This window comes from Vanellus vanellus (genome assembly GCF_965231255.1).
Source record: "Vanellus vanellus genome assembly, chromosome: 7".
Lineage (NCBI taxonomy): Eukaryota > Metazoa > Chordata > Aves > Charadriiformes > Charadriidae > Vanellus > Vanellus vanellus.
Genome location: NC_138912.1, coordinates 5,429,936 through 5,450,992, shown reverse-complemented (window position 1 = coordinate 5,450,992; position 21,057 = coordinate 5,429,936). Strand labels below are relative to the sequence as shown.

The 21,057-nt window shown below is 42.3% G+C and overlaps 2 protein-coding genes across 2 annotated transcripts; one reads left to right on the top strand and one right to left on the bottom strand.

Annotated features, from left to right (window-relative positions):
• Positions 1–113: 113 nt before the first annotated feature.
• On the top strand, positions 114–3,634 carry PSTK (phosphoseryl-tRNA kinase; the record flags this gene model as incomplete). The annotated part of the gene is made up of 7 exons (XM_082486391.1): positions 114–146; positions 261–518; positions 734–1,025; positions 1,895–2,093; positions 2,542–2,617; positions 3,127–3,220; positions 3,429–3,634. 7 exons carry the CDS (start codon positions 114–116, stop codon positions 3,632–3,634), a joined length of 1,158 nt encoding a protein of 385 aa, XP_082342517.1.
• Positions 3,635–7,854: 4,220 nt separating this feature from the next.
• Positions 7,855–20,983, bottom strand: IKZF5 (IKAROS family zinc finger 5). Its single transcript, XM_082486265.1, has 6 exons — positions 20,912–20,983; positions 19,235–19,300; positions 18,342–18,436; positions 17,871–18,034; positions 17,398–17,580; positions 7,855–10,038 (listed from the first exon to the last, which is right to left on the bottom strand). The coding sequence occupies exons 4-6, from the start codon at positions 18,001–18,003 to the stop codon at positions 9,095–9,097; spliced, it is 1,260 nt and encodes a 419-aa protein (XP_082342391.1). The 5' UTR covers positions 18,004–18,034; positions 18,342–18,436; positions 19,235–19,300; positions 20,912–20,983; the 3' UTR covers positions 7,855–9,094.
• Between the last annotated feature and the right edge of the window lie 74 nt (positions 20,984–21,057).

Sequence of the window (21,057 nt, the reverse complement as noted above, 5' to 3'; positions counted from 1 at the left end):
ATTCTATACGAGAGCAACTCACAGCTGTGGATCCCGATCCATCTGTACGCGGGAGAGGGGATCACACGGTCAGTGCGCGATCCACCAGGCACGCTTGCTGGTACCTCGACTTTATGCCCGTGACAAGCCCCACTGCCGGGCTGCAGGCGGGCTCACGGAAACCCATCACCGAATCAATTATCAAAATAAAACCCCGACAAACCGCCGCCGCCCCGCCCGCCAGGGGAAGGCCCCCGCGCATGCGCAGAGCAGCGGATTAGCGGCGGCGGCCCCTTCCGGCGGCGCTGGCGGCGGCGACGGCGGCGCAACCGGGCGGCGGCGGTGGCGGTGGACGCGCCCGGGCGGGGCTATGCGTGCTGTGCGGGCTGCCGGCGGCCGGCAAGTCCACACTGGCCCGCGCCCTGCGCCGCCGCCTGCCGCGCCGCCCGGGCTGGGCCTGCGCCCTCCTCAGCTACGATGAGCTCATCCCGCCGGAGGCCTTCGGACCCAGCGAGCCGGGGGCGGGGCCGGCCCCATTGGTCAGTGCGGCGCGCTCTCTGCTCTCATTGGCCAGCCGTGGCGCGTCGCTCGGTAGCGTCACTGGTGGGGCGCCCGCCGTTGCTAGACAACGCGGCGCGGCCCTCCTGCCGGGCCTGGCCGCCATGTTGCCGCCGCGGCGGGTCCTGGGGAGGGCGGCAGGGTGGGAGCGGCGCGGGTGCGCGGGCCTTCACCCCTCTGCTGCCTCCCTCCGCAGCTGCCGCGCTGGAAGCGGAGCCGGCGGGAGCTGCTGCAGTGCTTGGAGCGGTTCCTGCGGGCGTTGGTCACCGGGGAGCCGCTGTCCGCCCCCGTCGCCGCCGGCCAGCCGGGCTGGGAGCGGTTCCTGGCCTGCTGCCGCGGGCAGGGGCTGCTCCCACCGGAGGAAAGTCACGGCGGGACCGGTCGTTCCGAGACACCCGCAGCCACAGCTGGGCCGCTCTACCTGATCTTGGATGACAATTTTTATTACCAGAGCATGAGATACGAGGTGTACCAACTGGCTCGCAAATGTAATCACTCTTTCTTCCTACGCATAACAACATTTGCAGCTTTGTAGGAAACTCAGTGCACTTCACCTGCCTTTCTTTTAAGTGTGCTTGGGGAACATTTGTCATTCTTAAGTGCTAGATTCCAGCAGTATAGTAAGCATCAAGTTAACTTTATTATTAGAAATAGCTAAGTCACTTGAAGCCTTTTTCATGCATGTTGATCTCAGAAATTACTACTTGAGCAGCCTTGAAGGCAAAATTGTTGGTATTCTTTTCAGTTTTGTATTCTTTTCAGGCTGAGAACTAGTGTAGAAGTTACTCATTTGTGTAAAGCCTTCCTTGTGCATGTTGCTCTCAGAAATTTTTACTTGAACAGTTTAAAGGTTAAATTGTTGTCATGGCTTAACCCCAGCCGGCAGCCAGGACCAAGCAGCCACTCGCGCAGTTCTCCCCCTTCCCCCAGAAGGGCAGGGAGAAAAGGAGGGGAAAGGGAGAAAAACACGTGGGTTGAGATAAAGACAGTTTAATAGAAAAATAACGGAAAAGAAAAATAATAATACTAATGGTAAAAAAAATACACAAGTCACTCTCTCTGCCTGGTGAATTGATTGCCCTGCCCACCCTGAGCAGTGAGCATTAATTCCTACCCCCCGGTCAACCCCTGTTTATATACTGAGTCTATGGTAGGGAATATTCCAGTGGCCATTCTGTTATTCTGTCAATGCTCCTTCTCGGCTTCTCTGGGAAGCTAAAAAAAAAATCCTTGAAAAGTATAAAGATCTCTTAGCAACAACTAAAACAATATGTATTTTTGACATTCACAGCAATCACTAGGAGGAAAATTAACTCTATCCCAGCTGAAACCAAGACATCTGTTTATTTTCTTTTAGATTCATTGAGCTTCTGCCAGTTATTTTTAGAGTGTCCACTTGAATGCTGCTTGCAGAGAAATCGTCTGAGAAGCCATCCGTTACCTGACCAGACAATACGTTTAATGGCGAGAAAAATAGAAATGCCAGATCTCAAGAAAAATGCTTGGGAACGGAACAGCCTCATTCTGAAAAGTTTTGATTGCACTTTAGAGGATGAGTATGTTACTGGATTGGTGCTAGGGTTTTCAATGAGTGCATGTTTTCAGAAGCAGGCAGGTAGAAGCTTTTTACTGTATCTAAACAGTATGTAAAAATATTCCGTATGGTGATTTTTGGAAGCCAGTCGATTACACACAACAGACACCAGTTGTTGGGAACTCACAGCCATCAGTCTTTGCAGAGTTAACCTCAAAACTAACTGCACTTCTAAACTGTTGTTGAAAATTTATGTAAATTGAAACATTAAGACTGGAAATAATCAGCTGTCATTATAGTTGTAATTGTTTTTCATCTGACTTGCTATATAAAGATTATTTTGATTGCCTCATAAATTTAACCGAAAACTTGCTTTTGTCTCTGTCATGAGGTGCCATTACAAAATGAAAGAACAGTCTTCAGGAAAACTGGTTGATTAATGTGGTTTACTCTGTTGTTTGTTTTCTTAGTGAGCAGATAATCAGTTTGCTGGCCACTGCTTTGGAAAATCCAGTGAAGCCAAACGAGGAAAACCTTGAGCAAAAGGTAGCCCTGCTTGTCTTCACAGTCACAGCTCTTTCAGCTGGTGGTGAATGAGTGAGTGAGCGAGTTATTCCTGAGCTGGATTCAGAACCCCGTGGTGACAGAAACTGAGAAATCCCTATTGCATTTCTTGATTGCAAAAGCATACACAGAAAAGTTAACCCCATTTGAAATGGGTACTGCTGGCACCTTATCAAGTTAAACCACTGAACTACCTTTAAGAACACTGTTATATGTTTTGCAGCAGTAAAAAGAATGCCTTTTGAAGTGCTCACATCGCACTGAGGAAAATAACGTTCACTTTCTAATGTCACACGCGTCTGTGTCTGGCTGTCCCCCAGATACACATACCTACCTCCAAATTCAAAGGAGCAGGCCTGCACTGCGCCAATCACTGAGATGCTGCTAATGCCTTACTTGTTTTCAGAGAGTAATTCAGAGGTTTATGGCAGCTTAAATCAAATTTAATGTGTTTGCATGTGTTCTTCCTTTCTGTTGGTCACCCTGGATAGGAAGCGGATCGAGCGATCTGTGCAGCTAGTACTGTCCATCAGGCTGACGGGATATGCAGACGTATCATTTCTCAGACAATGAAGGACGCCAAAGGTACATGTAGCACATTCTAGGTGTTAGCTGGCAACGTTAGACTAAACTGATGAAATTCCCTTGGGGTAAATTGTTAAGGAATCCCAACCCTGCAGCTGTGACGAAGCCTTCAGAAGTGTGGTCAAAGCTATTTGTAGAATGTGAGCTACAGTCTGTAAATTTTGACTTTAAACATGAAGCGAAATGTTCGGTTTTCATTTTCTTTTAGATAAAAACGTACTCCCAAGTGAGATGAAGAGCCTGGCAGAAGAACTCAACAAACTCAAAGCAGAATTTTTGGAAGACTTGCGGCAAGGAAATAATTTGAAAAACCAAATTTGCATACAAAATCAATATTCTGACCCTGCTACAAGTGTAACTTCTTCATTCCAACACAAGGCAACCAATGTGATTAATAAATATATTTTAAAATAATGACATAGAGAGTGTTGGTGTTTTATTTAAGAGTCCAGAGTGTTTAAAATGCAGTACTCCCTCAGCAGTACAGCTGGAAATGACTAAGAGATGGTGCTTCCTTCTCTGGAGGCTTGTGCCACCAGAGAACTCCTCTCCCCATATTATGGAAGAGAAATGCGGTGTAGCATACCATGTTTGACTTTGAAGATCAAGCCAACGACAAACCGTCCTTAGATTTTAAATTTCAGAGAATCATAGAAAAAGTTAGGCTGGGAAGAAGACCTAGAAGTCACCTAGTCCTGTTTCCTGCTTAGAATGGGACCACCTTCAAACTGGATCAGCTCTCCCAGGGCCTCCTGCAGCTGAGAGTATGAAAAGCACCTTGGACGGTGACCTGGCACTGCTCTGTCAAAGGGGCAGCTGAGCATTTCCACAGACCACATGCCTGGGAAGGTACCAAAACACAAAGTGAGGTGGAGTTCAGCATTTCAAGCATGAAGTGGGTTAAAAATGAACTACAGCCAAGTCAGGATGTCAGCACCTCGGTTTAATCCATGTCCTGCTTCAGTTTCTAAAGTCCCTTTTTTACATCAGGCTCTTGGCTTCTCTGCTTATTTGCCTGACAGAAACTTTGCAAAGAACAACAAATTTGAGAGGTGGTTAAATTAAGGCTTTTAGAGTTGCGTGCACATACACACGCGTGTAGGATTAACTCCAGTGTCCAAAAGAACTTAACATCTGGTGCTGCCTTCAAAGTTGCTAACAACATACACAGAAGTTCCATATGCCGCGACAACCACCTTACTGTGATAAAACCTCTGATTTCAGACACACGTGCACTCTTGATAAGGAAATAGGAGTATGAGGAAACAAAGAATTTAGAAAATCACCAAGTGTGCAAGATTAAGAGTGGAAAGGAATAACAGTGTGTCCTGGTTCAGCTCTAAAATTAGGCGTCTTCAACTTAAGCAGACTGAAATACAAATACACTCTTCCCAAAAGGGAAGCTTACCTCCCGTGCCTTATCTAGACTACAGCTGGTCATGCGAAGTTCATCAGTTCCACCTGTTGAAGCATATGTAATTAAGAATTAACATGAGACTTAATTAGAAAGTGTTATTTTATTTGTATCTTACAAAAGCAAAGCTTCACAACATGAACTACACTAGATATAGTTATTTCAGAATTAACCTTGTCATCTGAAAACATTCACTACACAATAAAATTTATTTTACAACTCTTAACAGGTTTCATTTTTTTGCATACAAAATATGCTCTTTACACTGAAATACATATTATTAACAAAGCAGGTAATTAGAAGCACATACACAAAGATTGCTCAATGAAAAACGCTTCAGCAGGGAATAGATTTCCTGCAGCAGAACATCCATTTGCTGTAGATTTTCAAAGCTTAAAATTAAGAGAAAACTTGCCAGTGAAGACTTCTAAATTACATTCCCTTCGTCAAAAAGAAACAAAAACCAAACAAGCAATACCCCCCTCCCAAATGTTCTGGAACGAAACAAATAGCAACAGATCATTTTGCTAGGAAACACTGTTGAAATGTGTCTTCCAGCAGAGTTTTCTGTTAAAATGCCAATCAACATTTTATGTCAAAATCCTCTTCATCTAAACATTGTTTCTGTGAAACACCAACTATTATTCCCTATGAGCTGCTTCACAGTTGGTTTAAGTATTAACCGAGATAATCGACCAAGATCTTCGGTCTAATATTTCCATGTTCATTGGAATATTCAGTCTCAAAATAATAAGCCTGTATTAAGAGTACTATAAATAGTGCATGTTAAAAAGTCAACAAATCTATAAAATAATCTATTACAATAAAAACAAAAAACCCACAAAGTTAATGTTTTGCAACTACAGAACTTAACAGAGTCAAGCTATGGAAAAATTTCAGCTCATTCCCAAACTTCCCTGTTAATGCAAGTTAAAATGCTAATCACCACCCTATAATATAAGGATGTGGGTTGTTTTAAAAAAAAAATAAAATCAAAACAAACAAAACCCAAGCTAGTGCAGCATAGCACATGGAGAACTCAATATGGAAAGTCCCGCTAACCAAGGACTCGATCCTACAATTCCTGACAAGTATCCCTCACTGACTCTGCGTAAGGCCTGCCTGTGCAAGGGAATCGCCAGGTTCACACTCGGAAACAATTTTCCAGTACTAATTCTGGTCCTTAAATTACAGTAAATAGTATGTAAAACATCATCAAAAACTAATATGAAAATACCCCTTTCCAAACCTACCCAGTAGACAGAAGGAGATAGATACAGTCAGGGAACTGTTTGGCACAACTGAACACACAGTATTAGGTTGAAAAATTAAGAATCCTGGTCCAGAGGGTGACCCTCCGTGGGGGACCAGGACGTTGGCAGGGATCCACCCCGCAGACGTGGCTGCAGAACCCAGGGATGAACACCAAAACCGCCTGCTGCTGCCTAAGAACCGCCCCCTGCGAACAGGAGCTTGCAAAGGAGAGAAGGGAAAACAGTTTCATCACTGTTCAACAGTTTCCAGATGTTAAACATAATTTTATTTTCCTTGGGTACCTCGAAGCAGAAACAATGATATCAAGTCAGCCGTATTAGAATCCTTCTAAACAACAATTTGCAAGGTTTGGGGTTAGATTTTTTTTTGTCATGCTGAGCTCTATTATTAAGAACATACGTTCCCCCGCAACGGAGGATCCCCTCCTAAACGAGGGCCCCTTTTCAGTAAGATCATGCAGTCTTCCTCTTGCTACCAGCTACCTCTATTAGTGCCCCAACTACTCTCCTGTTCAGGGGCATCACGGTTCAAAGTCATATTTCTAAATCACCAAATCACGAGCTGACACAAAAAGAAAAGTCTGTAACGTTTACAGGCACGGCCAATGAAAGTCCCAATGGGTCAGAAACCGCATAAACAGGACAGAAGGATGAAATCTCAAACGTTTGCGCACACCGGAGTTCATCTCTCTGCTGATACCAAGGGGGAGAAAGGCTGGAGCCGCAACCCAAGGACAGCTTGGCTGTTGCGATTGGCATCGCTCAGTATGGGACGGTGCTCCCCGGAGCACCACCACCATTTCAGAGCCTTCCTCGGAGTTGCTGGAGCCTGCAACAGGGGTTTGCATCGTCTATCGAAAGGCATGGCAAACGACCTCTAAAAACGACTAATTGTAATGGTCTTTAACAGCAACGTTTGTAGTTCTAGTATCATATTTTAGCCAAATTCAGATTTTAGAATGTGTCAATATGTGATCAAAAGAGAACTATCATTTCTACGTTGTTTTTCGACTGGAAGCGTCACATTACAAACCCTGTGCAAGAGCAGTAACTTCCAACTGGATTCCAGTTCAGTCAACTTTTAGTCCTTATTTTAAAGGACTCCCTTTGTTTACGCATACAGAGTTGTTGTTTTGCTTATAAAATAAACTTTAGAAGTATAAAGCAAAAAAAGGATATTTTGGAATTAGAAGCGTCATTAGGAAAAATGGAAATTACATTCTGTTTTACAAATCCACATAAATGGATTTTGACAAGGCCTGAAACAGAAAATGTTTTTAGGCGCAATAGTGTGTTATTCATCTTCCCTATGTTGGAAATACTTCAATGGCATATTTTTGACCCCCTTACTACAACGTACAGCCAAGAATCCAGGTCCTTCAACTTCAGCACAGAAAACTCAGCAGTAGGTAAGTTAGGTAGAGAGAAACATATTTGGTTCCCAAATTTCTAATTCATGAAAGTCAAAATTACTTCTAAGGCCAAAATTCTCAGAAGGGTGGTTTTTCCTGTGTTGATCTTACACTGAAGGCATTGTAAGTTTTTCCATTGGCTTCGGGGAGCTCCCGTAACAGTATAAATTTGAATAAACTCAACATTTGCTATTCAGATTCCAACCTGTGACTTGCAGAACATTAATAAAATCTCCCTGCTTTTAACAAAACATATTTGCTGCCATATTTTGCTGATAGTAGAAAGGCAATATGTAAGGGAAGCTTTAATTTGTCTCAAGTAAGACAAACTAAGGTAAAAGTGCATGTCTAAAACTGGGAAAAGTAACAGTTCTTCACTTTTTGAAACATTACAAATTCCTGGGTAGCACATTAAGAGCGTTTATTAATTTTGCTAGGATGTTTTATTTAGGTTTATATTAAAGTGCCTGTCCGTTAGCCTAGGTGCTTCTAAAGTGAGATGTACAGTATAAAAAAAAACCCAAACACGTGCAATGGACTTCACGTACATCTTTAGTTACCGTTTGCCACCTACAATTATTAATCACAGTGACTTCAAATGCAGTCAGCCAGTATGCCTTTGCCCACCTTCTACACAAAGAGTTCAGAAAACCCAGAAGCCCTTCCCCTTATTTCTAGCACACCAAAAGGACAACAAATCTGGGGCAGGGGACGAGACAAACTGACGTTCAAGTTAGCTGAAGTCTACAATAAACTAGATTGTACAACTTTCAAACATACAGGCAACCTATCGGTTGTAGCTTGGCCCGAGATAAAACTGAACAAATGATTTTTAATTTGTAAACCTCTTGTTTGTATCTATTAGAACTTCTATCAGCAAGACAGAAGTCTAATTGTGCAAATTTTAAACATCTGTACAAATTAGTTTAAGGCAGTTAAAAATCTCACGGAATATATATTAGTTCTACAAGATTTTTATTACGACTGTTTAAAAATTACCTCCTTTTAAAAAGAATGACATGTAAAATTTTGGTAAGTGTAGTTTAAAATAAGGTGTCATATTTAATTTTTATTTTGTATAACTAGTGAATGATGAGCTTTTAACGCTTTCTTTCTTTCCTACCAGACTTTCACTCACAATAACCTGTTTTCTTCTAGCTTTGCGATGAGTTTTAGAAATAATAGTTAAATTAGTGTTTGAGCCCTAGCGTGAAGAGTTTAGACTATACTAAGCAAAAACTTCATCAGCTTAAAGCAAATTTTATATCAAATTGAATTTGTATGTGAAAGGTGTATGTATGTTCTGTGTGTTTTTCCAGTTTGGAGTAGCAAGGTTTTTAAGGATGTCTCCAAAGTAACCGTGTTTGTCACTGCATCAACCTTTTGTATTTTATGGCTAATGTATTTTGGTCTTGCCTAGTAAATAGTCTGATAATTGTATCCTCTGTTTCAGGACACACACTCTGCTTCTACATTTGTAGAATGTTTATTGGGATTAAGTGTAAGCAACTGAAATTTAGCAACCAAAGCACGTAAATGCATTCCGATTCCTACAGCGCGCTCTCAGCTTTTTTGAAAGGCTATGTACAAAATAACAACCACAACTTACACAAAATTTCCCTGGCAAGTTTTACGACAACATAGAAATAAATTTGCCTCCTTTGTTGAACTGATTAACGTGAATATTCCTTAAGGGAACGTGCAAGCTTTCCTTCAGCAAGTATGAAAAATATACTGTAATATGTTAAAAAACTAAATGAAAGCGTGTTCTCAGTCAATGTTGACTGTGTTGGCCTCTTGCAAAATGGCAAGCAAAGTCATACTTATTTTTACACTTACACCCACATATGTTGCACTGAAAAGGATTTTCAAATCCATGACATCCCATGTGAATAGTATAAAGAATATTGTCCGCAAAGTACATGTCACAGTGTTGGCAGTGATGCAGAAGCTGAGGGTCCTGAACCGGGAGGGTCGGAGCTGGAGTACTTGGTTGACTGTTACTTATGCTGGGAGTACTGGTGTGGGCACTGCGATCACTGCTGGGACCTGCCACAGGACTATAGTTCCTTTGATTGTGTGTAGGCCGAGGATCTGGGCTGGTCGGAGATGAACTTTGAGGAATATTTGCTGACACAGCTGAAACTACTGCAGGTGCAGCAGGCTGCTGGATCATGAAAGGCTTTTCATCTTGACAGGAAACGACGTCAGGAGAGGCTGGATTTTGGTTTTCAGGTGGCAAGCTAGATAACTGTCCGGCTAATGTAGAGAGCTGGTTTAAAGGATTATCTACCATGAGGTCTTGCGGATCTCTTGGCAACCCACTGCTCTGGGTTGTTTTTGTCATGCTCTCATATGCTTCAGTCTGGATATTTGGGATTTCATGAGTGAAATCATTAAGGTAGTCTGGTTTCTGAACCACCATGGAAGGTGGACTCAAATTAATTAATGCTCTTCTGCTGTACCCCAAATTGCCGGTCTTCTTCTGCAAAACCCCCCACATTTTCTTGCTGCTTAAGGAAGACCTTGTACCCTTGATAGGCACCATTTTATGTTTGCGCCTGCGGTGGTGAGATAAGTTGCTTCTGTCACTGCAGCGAAAGGAACACAATTCACATTTGTATGGTTTTTCACCAGTATGCGATCGCATGTGAGCTTCCAGATGACGTTCGTAAGCTGATGCAAAGGGACACAAATGGCACCTGTGCGGCTTCTCACCTGGAAAATTAAAATAGATTATACTACAGCATCTCAAAGAGTGCTTGAAAAAGGCTTTTCATGGAAAAGAAAGTAGCTAACTGGGAGCTGCTAATCAAACAGTTCAGTTTCAGCTTCAGTCACTGCTAGTCTTGAGTTTAGCTGGGTATTTGGTGGAAGAGTGCAGTAAATGTAGATAACTCTGCCTCACCCAAGTGATAGTAAGCGTAAGAAAAAAACAATGTGACTAGAATTAGCATAACAGATAACCTGACTAGGAATTGCAGCAGTGATGGCAAGGACTGAACGCAATGATGTTTGCATGGTGTTCTTAACCGGATCCAAACTCTACCTCACCTATAAAGCACATAAGTGCTTGGCCACAGGAATGTCTGCACCACCAAAAATGTAACCGTTCTTAATGATAGCAGTGTTTAAACATTGAGGGAGGGTCTCCTTTCGGTAACTTCCAAACATTCCTACTTTTAAAGATCCTGTAACTATTATCTAAATAACCCATGTACACATGCATCCACTCAATAACTGAATTTTGAAAAGAGAACCCATGGCTTAGGAGTTATTAAAGAAAACAAAAGCCAACTAATCTCTGGACAGCCAGGTGCTCTACTACATGATAGTACCAGGTATTCTCCTTTCTGACAGGTAGAACTTTGCTCTTCTATTAAATGATATTTAGAGATATTCACATTAACACTTTTAAAAGTACTTAGAAAACTTTCAAGCATAATTACAGGCTAACACATTTGTAACATAATACTTGCCAACTTTTGATTCTCCTTTCATAGATTGATCTTTTAGGAGTTTTTAGATCCAGGTCTGCAATGTTAGAAATGCCTAAAGGATTTGATGCACGTTCAGGTGCTGAAACATCACCTTAGTTCCCTATCTAGAATGCCAGGTCAATTTCTAAATCACTGTTGTGCAACTGATTCTCTTGCCACACAGCACAACAAACTCAAAAAAAAAAAAAAAAAAAAAAGGCTCCTTCCCTTCAGCCTTTATGGCTTTTTGGAAGCATTTTCTACTATTTTAAATACAGGGCAATATAGCTGTTTTGTGGCTTTCAAAATCCACCTAGAACAACTGTAAAATCCACAGACTGGCTGCAGCGAGGGCCACTATTACACTGCAAGCACTGTACAGGCCCCGTAAGACAGCATATGACTGATCAGGAAGCCCTTTCCATGTTGAGCATCCTACAGTTTGGAATCACAACCTGGGATACTGAACAGAAGATTATTTTTTTTTTCCCCCCTATATTTCTGGCTCTTCAAAAAGGAAAGAAAGCAATTTTTGTGCTACCTTAAATTACCTTATTTGCTGAAACCCATTATTTCTTCATAAGCATATGTAAGTATTCAGATTATTATACATGTGTAAAGATCTGGAGATTTGGTACAAACAATGATGTAAAAAGACTGACAAACTCCCTGCATTCACAAAGGACTTGTCCATCTGAATGGTCTTATTTCATTCTAAACTGGTTCCACAGAGAAAGATTTGCATCCCATGTTGCATGCCCTTAACGCAACACAGCTGGTGAACTACTAATTATACTGCTGTCAGTCTCAGCATGAAGTCAATTCTGCAATGAGTTGCACTTAATAATGGTTGCATGATCATGCCTGGGTCATAATTACTTTGGCAAATACCTTACTGCACTTGCGCATTATCCAGGATGAGTTATTTGTTTACTTACATTGCTCTGAGGCTACTAGTCAGCTACCACTTCCCTATTTTAATGCTGATTCAGTCACTCTGAGCCTTCACAGTCCATGCAAACCATCTCTTGGCCCTTTGCCATGCTTCCCCACCATGCTTCTGAGCAAAACAACACTCAGGTCTTGGATCTCCTTGCCCTTGAGTGAAAAAAACCCAACAAAACCAAACCAAAACAGGAAAGCAAAACTTCCTTGTTCTGGAGTCCCCTGTCTCTGTTCAAAGAAATAAAGCAGGGCTCTCTGAAGAGCCATTAAGGTAATGGCAAAATGGTATTGCCATCAGGACACCATGCAGTGCTGTATTAAAATTAAGGATGTGAAACATATTGTAAAAGGGCAAAGGGGAAACTATACAGAGAAGCAAAAAGGCCTCTGGCAGCCTGAGATTCCTGTCTGTGTTATAAAACTGATCAGACAGGTATAGGGAAATGAACTGTTATCATTGTACAGGTACTGGTATTTCATTAGGTATTCATGTTTGAACCAATAATCTGGCTTCATCTGTTCACTGTGCCAAGGTGCGTCCAAGTTGCTGAAGCTCTGACAGACAGTAGGCTGACACCGCCTGTATCCCTCTCTCACCGCTAGCTAGCTTTCTGAAACAGAAATCATTCAGACTGCATGATTTTGCCCTAGAGTGATGTGTGCCTTTGATTTGACTACCTTTTCCTAGCACCTTTGTGAAAATTTCTTTGATCAAATGAGTCACGTACGAATCTGATAACAGGAATAGCCACAGCAGTATTGAGACAACAGTCACCCCTACATGTAAAGCTCCCTCCTTCTGCTATAATGCTAACAATATATACTATGACCATGAGAAACAACTCAAAATGTTAGCCAAGGCACAAACCCAAAGTGTTACGCTTTGCCCTAAAACCTGAATTTGTGTAGCTCATGGAACATTTGCTTCTGAATAGTGACCATTGGGTCAAGGTTTTTTGAGGATATTTCTCAGCATCCCAAATCTTGGTTGGAACCTTTCTTGCTTTTGTATATATTATGCTGCAACTGTGCTGAAATGGTCATAATCTGCAAGCCGGAATTGTTCTGCTACCTCTAGCCACTTAGTGACCTCTGCTCCCTAAAGCAGCAGCAGGATAAGAAAGCATTCTGCAAACACAAAAGAACTGTTAACCTAAGATCTGAGAGTATAAAAAAGGTAGACAAAGTAAGAGAAGGAATGCTGACACTATAACAATGCCCACATTTTGATACTTAAAGAAGGAAGATTTGATTTTAAAATGTGGTTAAAAATTATGACTTTTGATACTAAGTAACAACATATTATTTCAGTCATTCTGTTTGAGAAACCCCCACACACCAAAGTCATCAAAACAACTCAAGAATCAGCAAACACACAATACCAACATCTTCTAGTAGCAATTTATGTCTCCCATCACAGCTCTAGCAGTCCATCTGCTCATGCTGACAACTGGCCAGCAGTAACTGTGGGCTTAGAGATGCAAGTTTTTAGATAGCAATAGCTATACGCTACAGAAAAGACATGGAATTTTAAAGTTGATGTTACTCCTGCATCTTTAACTACCATTTCAAAATGAACTGCATAAGTCATAGAATCATAGAATGGTTTAGGTTGGAAGGGACCTTAAAGATCATCTAGTTCCAACCCCCCTGCCATGGACAGGGACACCTCCCACTAGACCTGGTTGCTCAAAGCCCCATCCAGCCATGTGATAGACTATATGTGTGTTTCCCCATAATATCCAAGATTTGTTGAGGTTAAATGCGGCTCATTCAGCTTACAGTAGGCAAATCTGTTACAGAGTCAGATAGTTGTTGAAGGGGAGGAAGGACTGCAGGTGGAACCTCTGATTTTGCATTTTGGATACCATCCTACCAATGCCTGACTCCTACTGGCAGTGTAGCTGTATTAACTGCCCCAAGCACACTTGCTAGTATACAGCATAGGAAGAGAGGTGCATCATCAGTCATATATGTAATATTCCTTAACATGTGAACAGATGCTGAAAACTCTTTGTTAATGAGAGTCTTCATATCTGTTTAAATAGATGCTAACTTCACAGACTGAGACATGGAGATTCTTTCCTAGATTTAAAAAAAAAAAAAAAAAAAAAGCAGCAGCAGTATATGCAAAAAGTCATAGTTAATGAATCTGTCTAAAATTTTATTTTGAAACTGTAAGAGGCTTAGAATCCAGGAGAACTTTAATTGTCATAGGTACAGAAGGATTCAAAGAAGTCTGATAAACAGGATCACGGAATCACGGAATTTTCAGAGTTGGAAGGAACCTCTAGAGATCATCTAGTCCAACTCCTCTGCTAAAGCAGGATTGCCCAGAGCACATTACTCAGGACTGCATCCAGGCGGGTGTTGAAAATCTCCAGAGAAGGGGACTCCACAACCTCCCTGGGCAGCCTGTGCCAGTGCTCTGTCACCCTCACCGTAAAGAACTGTTTCCATGTATTTGAATGGAACTTCCTGTGTTCTAACTTGTGCCCATTGCCCCTCGTCCTGTCACTGGGAACCATTGAAAAGAGCCTGGCTCCATCCTCCTTCAACCCACCCTTTAGATACTTGTACGCCATAATAAGGTCTCCCCTCAGCCTTCTCTTCTCCAGGCTAAAGAGTCCCAGCGCTCTCAGCCTTTCCTCATAAGGCAGATGCTCCAAGCCCTTAATCATCTTAGTTGCTCTTCGCTGGACTCGCTCCAGCAGTTCCCTGTCCCTCTTGAACTGGGGAGCCCAAACCTGGACACAGTATTCCAGTTGTGGCCTCACCAGTGCAGAGTAGAGGGGAAGAATGACCTCCCTCGACCTACTGGCCACACTCTTCCCTATGCAGCCCAGGATTCCATTGGCCTTTTTGGCAACAAGGGCACATTGCTGGGCCATGGATAATTTACTGTCTACCACGACCCCCAGATCCTTCTCCTCAGAGCTACTTCCCAGCAGGTCCGCCCCTAACCTATACTGGTGCTTTGCATTCTTCCTCCCCAGGTGCAGGACCTTGCACTTGCTTTTGTTGAACCTCATTAGGTTCTTCTCTGCCCAGCTCTCCAGCCTGTCCAGATCACGCTGGATGGCAGCACAGCCCTCTGGGGTGTCAGCCACCCCACCCAGTTTGTTATCATCAGCAAACTTGCTGAGGATACACTCTGTCCCCTCATCCAGGTCATTAATGAATATATTAAACAAAATTGGACCAAGTATTGACCCCTGGGGGACACCACTGGTTACGGGCCTCCAACTAGACTCTGTGCCACTGATCACAACCCCCTGAGTTCTGTCCCGCAGCCAACTCTCAATCCACCTCACTGTCACCTCATCTAGCCCATACTTCCTCAGCTTCCTAATGAGGATGTTATGGGAGACAGTGTCAAAAGCCTTGCTAAAGTCAAGGTAGATGACATCTACGACTCTCCCCTCATCCAGCCAACCAGTTATAACATCATAGAAAGCTATCAGATTGGTCAAGCACAATTTACCCTTGGTAAATCCATGTTGACCACTTCCAATAACTTCCTGTTTCTCAACGTGTTTGGAGATGACATCCAGAATGAGTCGCTCCATTACCTTCCCAGGGACAGAGGTGAGACTAACCGGTCTGTAGTTCCCTGGGTCCTCCTTCTTGCCTTTTTTGAAGATCGGAGTGATGTCAGCCTTCCTCCAGTCCTCAGGCACCTCTCCTGTTCTCCATGACCGTTCAAAGACGATGGAGAGTGGTCTAGCAATAACATCCGCCAGCTCTCTCAGCACTCGCGGGTGCATGCCATCAGGGCCCATGGACTTATGAATGTCCAGCTTGGCCAAGTGGTCTCTGACACGGTCCTCCTCAACTGAGGGAAAATCTTCCTCTCTCCAGACCTTCCCCTTTGCCTTCAGAGTATGGGATTCATGAGGGACAGCTCATGAAAAGTAGGCATTCAGTAACTCTGCCTTCTCTGTGTCTTCCACCACTAGGGCACCTGTCTCATTCACCAGTGGGCCTACATTTTCCCTAGTCTTCCTTTTTCTATTGATATACTGAAAGAATCTCTTCTTATTGTCTTTAAATGCACTGGCCAAGCTGAGTTCTGATTGAGCTTTGGCCCTTCTCATTTTCCCCCTACATAGCTTTGTTATATCTTGATAGTCCTCAGTCTGCAATACGCTTTCTCCCACTATGTGACCCTCATTTCACGAGCTCAGAAATAGCACTGCGAAGAGTAAAGCTGTTAAAAAGAAAAATATATCTCTTTGTCCACATAGCATATGAGGCAATTGGTAGGTGAAGCTGTAACTGCTTGATGAAAAACTAGACAAAAACCAAAATAATGCTCCAAAACATGCTGCTGCTTTGCAGATCTGCAGCAAGCCATGGCATTAACACTGTGTCAAATGCAGGCACACAAGCCACAGTATTTTATCCACTACTGAAACTACACAAAATTTCCACTGGGAATCTGAAAACAGCAACAGCTACACACAGAGGTAGCTCATGGTAGCACAAGAGAAGAATTTACAAGATCTTCAGAGTATGAACCTCAGAACTCTTTGATGTCTAGCTGGTTGCCATTTTCTATCCCATTACACCTTTTTAAAACGAGCCAACACTGCAGGGCCAGTGAAAGGAGCACTGACTTGCCCAAAATACATCCTGGGAGTTACTGTGTTAGAAGCAATGGTTCACAGCAAAGTGAGAATCTGACTAACAATAACCGTACCTAAAGAGAGCTACAATTACATCCAAGTTACAACCATGTGTTTCCTTCAAAGTGAGTCCCAGAATGCCACCCACCCAAGACCACTGAAATGATACACTTTAAAGTTTTGGGACAGTGCACACCAGACTGGAAACCTGTAAAAATTTCCATTCTTTGCAGAATATAATTGTTTTTCTTATTACTCTAGTTAGCAGCCATAAAGTCTTCTGTATGGGTGTAACATACTCGGCAGGCACAAAAGTCAGACTTCACAAGGACCTTTCGTTTGTTTTCTCTCATTTGCCAAGAAGTTGGAGCTGACTTCCTGAACAGTTTAGGATATTCAAACCTTTATCGCGAGTTTTGCTTCTCAGCTTTATAAACCCACCAGTGGGAAATACTCTTAAATAAGTCACAGTAAGTGTTTTTTCTTTTCATTACTGTTATTAATCACTTCTTTGATGATATGTCCTCATGTTTGAATATTCTACCAATAAGAAAACTTTATTCTTACTACTGTGTTTTTGTACAACATTCTAGATGTGGAATTACAAAACAGGAATATTTTCATAGCTAAACAACAGAGGAAGAAAAGCCCCTATAAATCTCCACGGGGCCGCATGTACATTTTTCACTTTTCTGATTAGCAAGGAAAAACAAAAAGTTACAATCAGGGCCCTTCAATTTACACCAACGCTTTCATGCTAAACTTTAGTCCCATATATAGTTACTTCAAATTCAGCAGTCTGCAACAACAAATGTAAGTAGGAATTTGCATAATTTAAATAGGTACATGGTGCACCTTTAAAAAAAAAAAAACTCTATAAAAAAAACAAATAAAAACCAGTTCTAATTGTTGAGTAACTTTAAGAACTAGCACACTGTTTGAAGATGCTAACTCCTTACATGCAAACATAACATTGAGTTAATATCATAGTACCTCACAGTGAAGTACTGCAGAATATTTCATACCTGTATGAATTCTGATATGCTCTATGAGCCGTGCTGTTCCTTTGCTGGCATAGTTGCAGTATCGACACTTTAACTTTCCATCAAATGTCCTTTCAAACCCATCCACCAACATTCCTGAGTTTTCATCCAGGGAAACTTCAACAGAGGGATGATCCAGACCATTCTGATCACTTTCTGTCCCAGCTGTGAATAATGCAACAGAGATTTCAATCAAGAATCAGTGGGATACTATCTATCATGCTGTGAGAATATGCCAAATATCTTCTGCTCCTGTATGCCCTTAGTCTTTAAATATATAAAGCTTTAAGAACAAGCCCTGATCAAAAGAAAGGTATGTACACATCTTTTGTGATGTGAAAATGCCCATCAGAAATGCTTCCATACAGTTGTAGTAGTCTGCATAATTATCTGGCACATAAACAGTGCCGTTATTCTCAAAAAAATGAGGTTTGATAGCACTGAAATTAGCTTACCTCCCTGAAGAGTCTCTGCTTCCTTGTCTCCACTAACTGATCCAGAAATCATATTTACATGGTGAGTCTGCTGTGTAAGATATTCCTGAAAATCCTTTACAAAGTCCAAAGGTTCTGGCTTCTTTTCACCCATATTCACTCTTTACGTTTACAACCTCTTGTGCCTAGAAAGAAAAATATTTTCAAATCACAAGTGTCATTGAATTTGAATGCATTCATAAAAACAAGTTGGTTTTGGGTTGTGGTTTTTTTTAAGTGAAGGACTGCATTTATCCTACAGCATGACTCAATGCACAAATTGACAACCACAAGAATATTTTTAGAATTTTTAACTGATTAAAGATCACCAAATACATATAACTGGGGGAACTGTTTTCAGCAACAGTAACATAAGGACAATATCAAATTGGATAAAATGACACGATAAGCAAAGTCACAGTGCCTCTTTTTTTTTTCTCCAATGGATTGTACCTGAATTTTAGTTCCCTGCTAAGTAGCAAACATGCTCCCAAATGTACTCCCAATAGGTCAGATAGAAAGCACAGAGCACAACTTGTCCACTTTCCCTGGAAGGAAAAAAAGGAAATGTAAGTCCATTATTCTTATCAACCCCCACGAGTTTGAACTAAAGAGAGATGAAAAAATACATATGTTTTGAAACACAGGTTCTAACACTCTACTGAAAAACACTTATATCTTACTGATCGTTTGAGTAGTTTCTCTGGTGAACACCTGGCTCCAAAAAATTCCGGAGTTGGGTAAGTCAGTTATGGCAACTGCAATATTGGGAAACCAACTGAATGTCACTGATTAGCAAAGATGGGAAGAAGCCTTATAGAAAGCAGTATTTCATAGTTCTCCCCAAATTTTAGTTTCTTATCCTGCATAAAAGTTTTAATCCATTTCATTATTTCGCATTAAAATAATAAAAATATTCACTAGAAGTCCCTCTTTTCTGGGACTGTAAATGACAAACCTCTAGAGTTATTAATCTGCAATGAATTTGTGAAGACAGAACCTAGGATTCAGTTGGAAAGAGGGCAATGAGTCAGTCACGTTATTATTCCTGCAGATTACAATCGGAAATAATTTATAATGCTACATTTTCAATAAGAATATCTTTTTGTTTGCCAATAGCTACTAAACAAAACATTAGGTGTCCTACAAAAACTCAAGTCCTGAGTTCAAGACCACATTTAAACACATTCTCCTGTATTTTCAAAGCTATTTACAAACGTTAGTTATTTTTTTGGCATCCAGATGAGTATGTTATTTCACATCATGCCTAAGTGCGTTCAACTATTCTCATTATTATCACCATTAAGTTAGTTTTGAACACATCTTTACATATCAATTTTTCCTACCCTCTTTCAGGTGTCACCAGCCTCGTGTAGGCTTAAGTTAATTTGTGTTCCGTTTGTTGGTGTCTCCTGCAATAAAACAAAGATATCAGGAAATAAATTAAAGATATGGAAGAGAAAAACGGGACAAGGTCATATAGAGTTCTGACCAGGCAAATTTTCACCAAATTACAATAACAAGAAATAACAATTTAAAACTAAACCTTTCTAAATGTTGAATGGTTCAACATGAAACAACTTTAAAGGTTCATGTTCTCACTGAAAAATCTATGTATACCTTTGTGTAAGGCACAAAAATGATTTCATTGATTACTTTTATAATGACATTTAATTTTTAAAGAAAACTACACAAAATTTTTTAAATCTGTTTTGGGAAAAGACATTATTTTGGGGGTCAACTACATAAAACTTCCTTTCTCTACCTCATAGATTTAATTTGAAAACATTTCTTTTTTTTGTCAACATAGGTAAGTTGCCACAATTTAAACACTGCCTGAAGCCTCTAAATTTGTATGCACAAAAGAACCTTTTGTGATTTTATACAGGATTTTTTTTTTTATAGATTTATAACCAACAGTTCTCCTGTTCAGGGAAGAACTGTACAGATCAGATGCTTGCTACATCACTACTGCAAACTAGTAAATGCAATTCTAATTACCAGAAACCTGAGCAGACCAGCTCGTGTTTCATGCACTCAACTGATCACACCAGATGTCCCTCAAGTTCTACTTACACAGAACCTTTTCTGCATAGACAACTACATCTCCTCCAGCTTTATACACTGATGGGTAGGATACTGGTTATTCATTTTCTACACAGGTGAAACTGTTGGATTTAACGGTACTAACAGCAGTGATGTGTACTAAATTTATTGTCCAAGATGTGCCACGGGCTGTGCTAGGATGAAGGGCGTTACAAATATTTTACCTAAAGAATTCTGCTAAAGAAAATAATTCAGACACAGCAAAACCTGTAGTTTACCACACATAGTAAGAACTCATTCTGCAGTAATTATAAGAGAATAAAATAATATGACAATGAGAACATGCACACATCTCGTTTTCTTTTAAGGAAAAAAATCAAGGAAAAAAAAAAAAAGGTGGGGGGAATCTCTCTGCCCCAGCCTCATCTTTTCCAGTGCAAATGACTTAAAATCAACGAAGGGGGAGCGATCCCAAACTCTACCCAAGCCCTTCCTGCTCCTTCTCGCGGAGTTTTGCGCCTGAGAAGGGGAAGAGCAATGGCAGTGCTGGCGGCTGCCGGGCCGAGCCCCCCGACCTGTCATCACCCGCGGAAACCCGCCGCCGCCGCCGCCGCCGCCCCCTCTCCCCGCCAGAGGCTGCACCAACAGCCCCCGCCTTTCCTCCACCTCCCTCCGACCCACGCCGCCTTCACGCGTGGGCGGGAAGCCACACGGACACGGCAGACACCAGCGGCACTGTGTCCCGCCCCCCACCCTGGGCTTCGAAGCCCGGCGAGGCGCACCCGCCGCCCGGCCCCCCTCACGTCAAAGGGAGGCCCCAGCGAGGACAGCCGTGTCACGGCTGCCGCCGCCGCCGCCACCACCATCGCCGCCACCGCCGCCGCCGCCGCCGCCGTCCCAGAGAGAGGAGTGCGGGCCGCACTGCCCGCTGAACCCCCTCACGGAGGAGGGCGCGGTGAGGAGAGGGTACTACTCACCGCCGCCACCCGGCGCCGCGACCGCCACTCGCCGCCTCCGCCGCCGCCATGTTTGTTGTTCCTCCCGCGGCCCGGCCCGGCCCGGCCCGGCCCACCGCAGTCTCGCGAGACCTCGCCGGAGGGGCGGGGGGGGGCGTGGCCGAGGT

Bases quoted from the DNA above. Each gene is read 5' to 3' on its own strand.
- IKZF5 (XM_082486265.1), bottom strand. From the start codon at position 18,003: ATGGGTGAAAAGAAGCCAGAACCTTTGGACTTTGTAAAGGATTTTCAG. The intron at 17,581-17,870 runs GTAAGCTAATTT...CATTATTCACAG, and splicing joins AGCAGAGACTCTTCAGGGAG to CTGGGACAGAAAGTGATCAG. The intron at 10,039-17,397 runs GTATGAAATATT...TTAATTTTCCAG, and splicing joins GCATATCAGAATTCATACAG to GTGAGAAGCCGCACAGGTGC.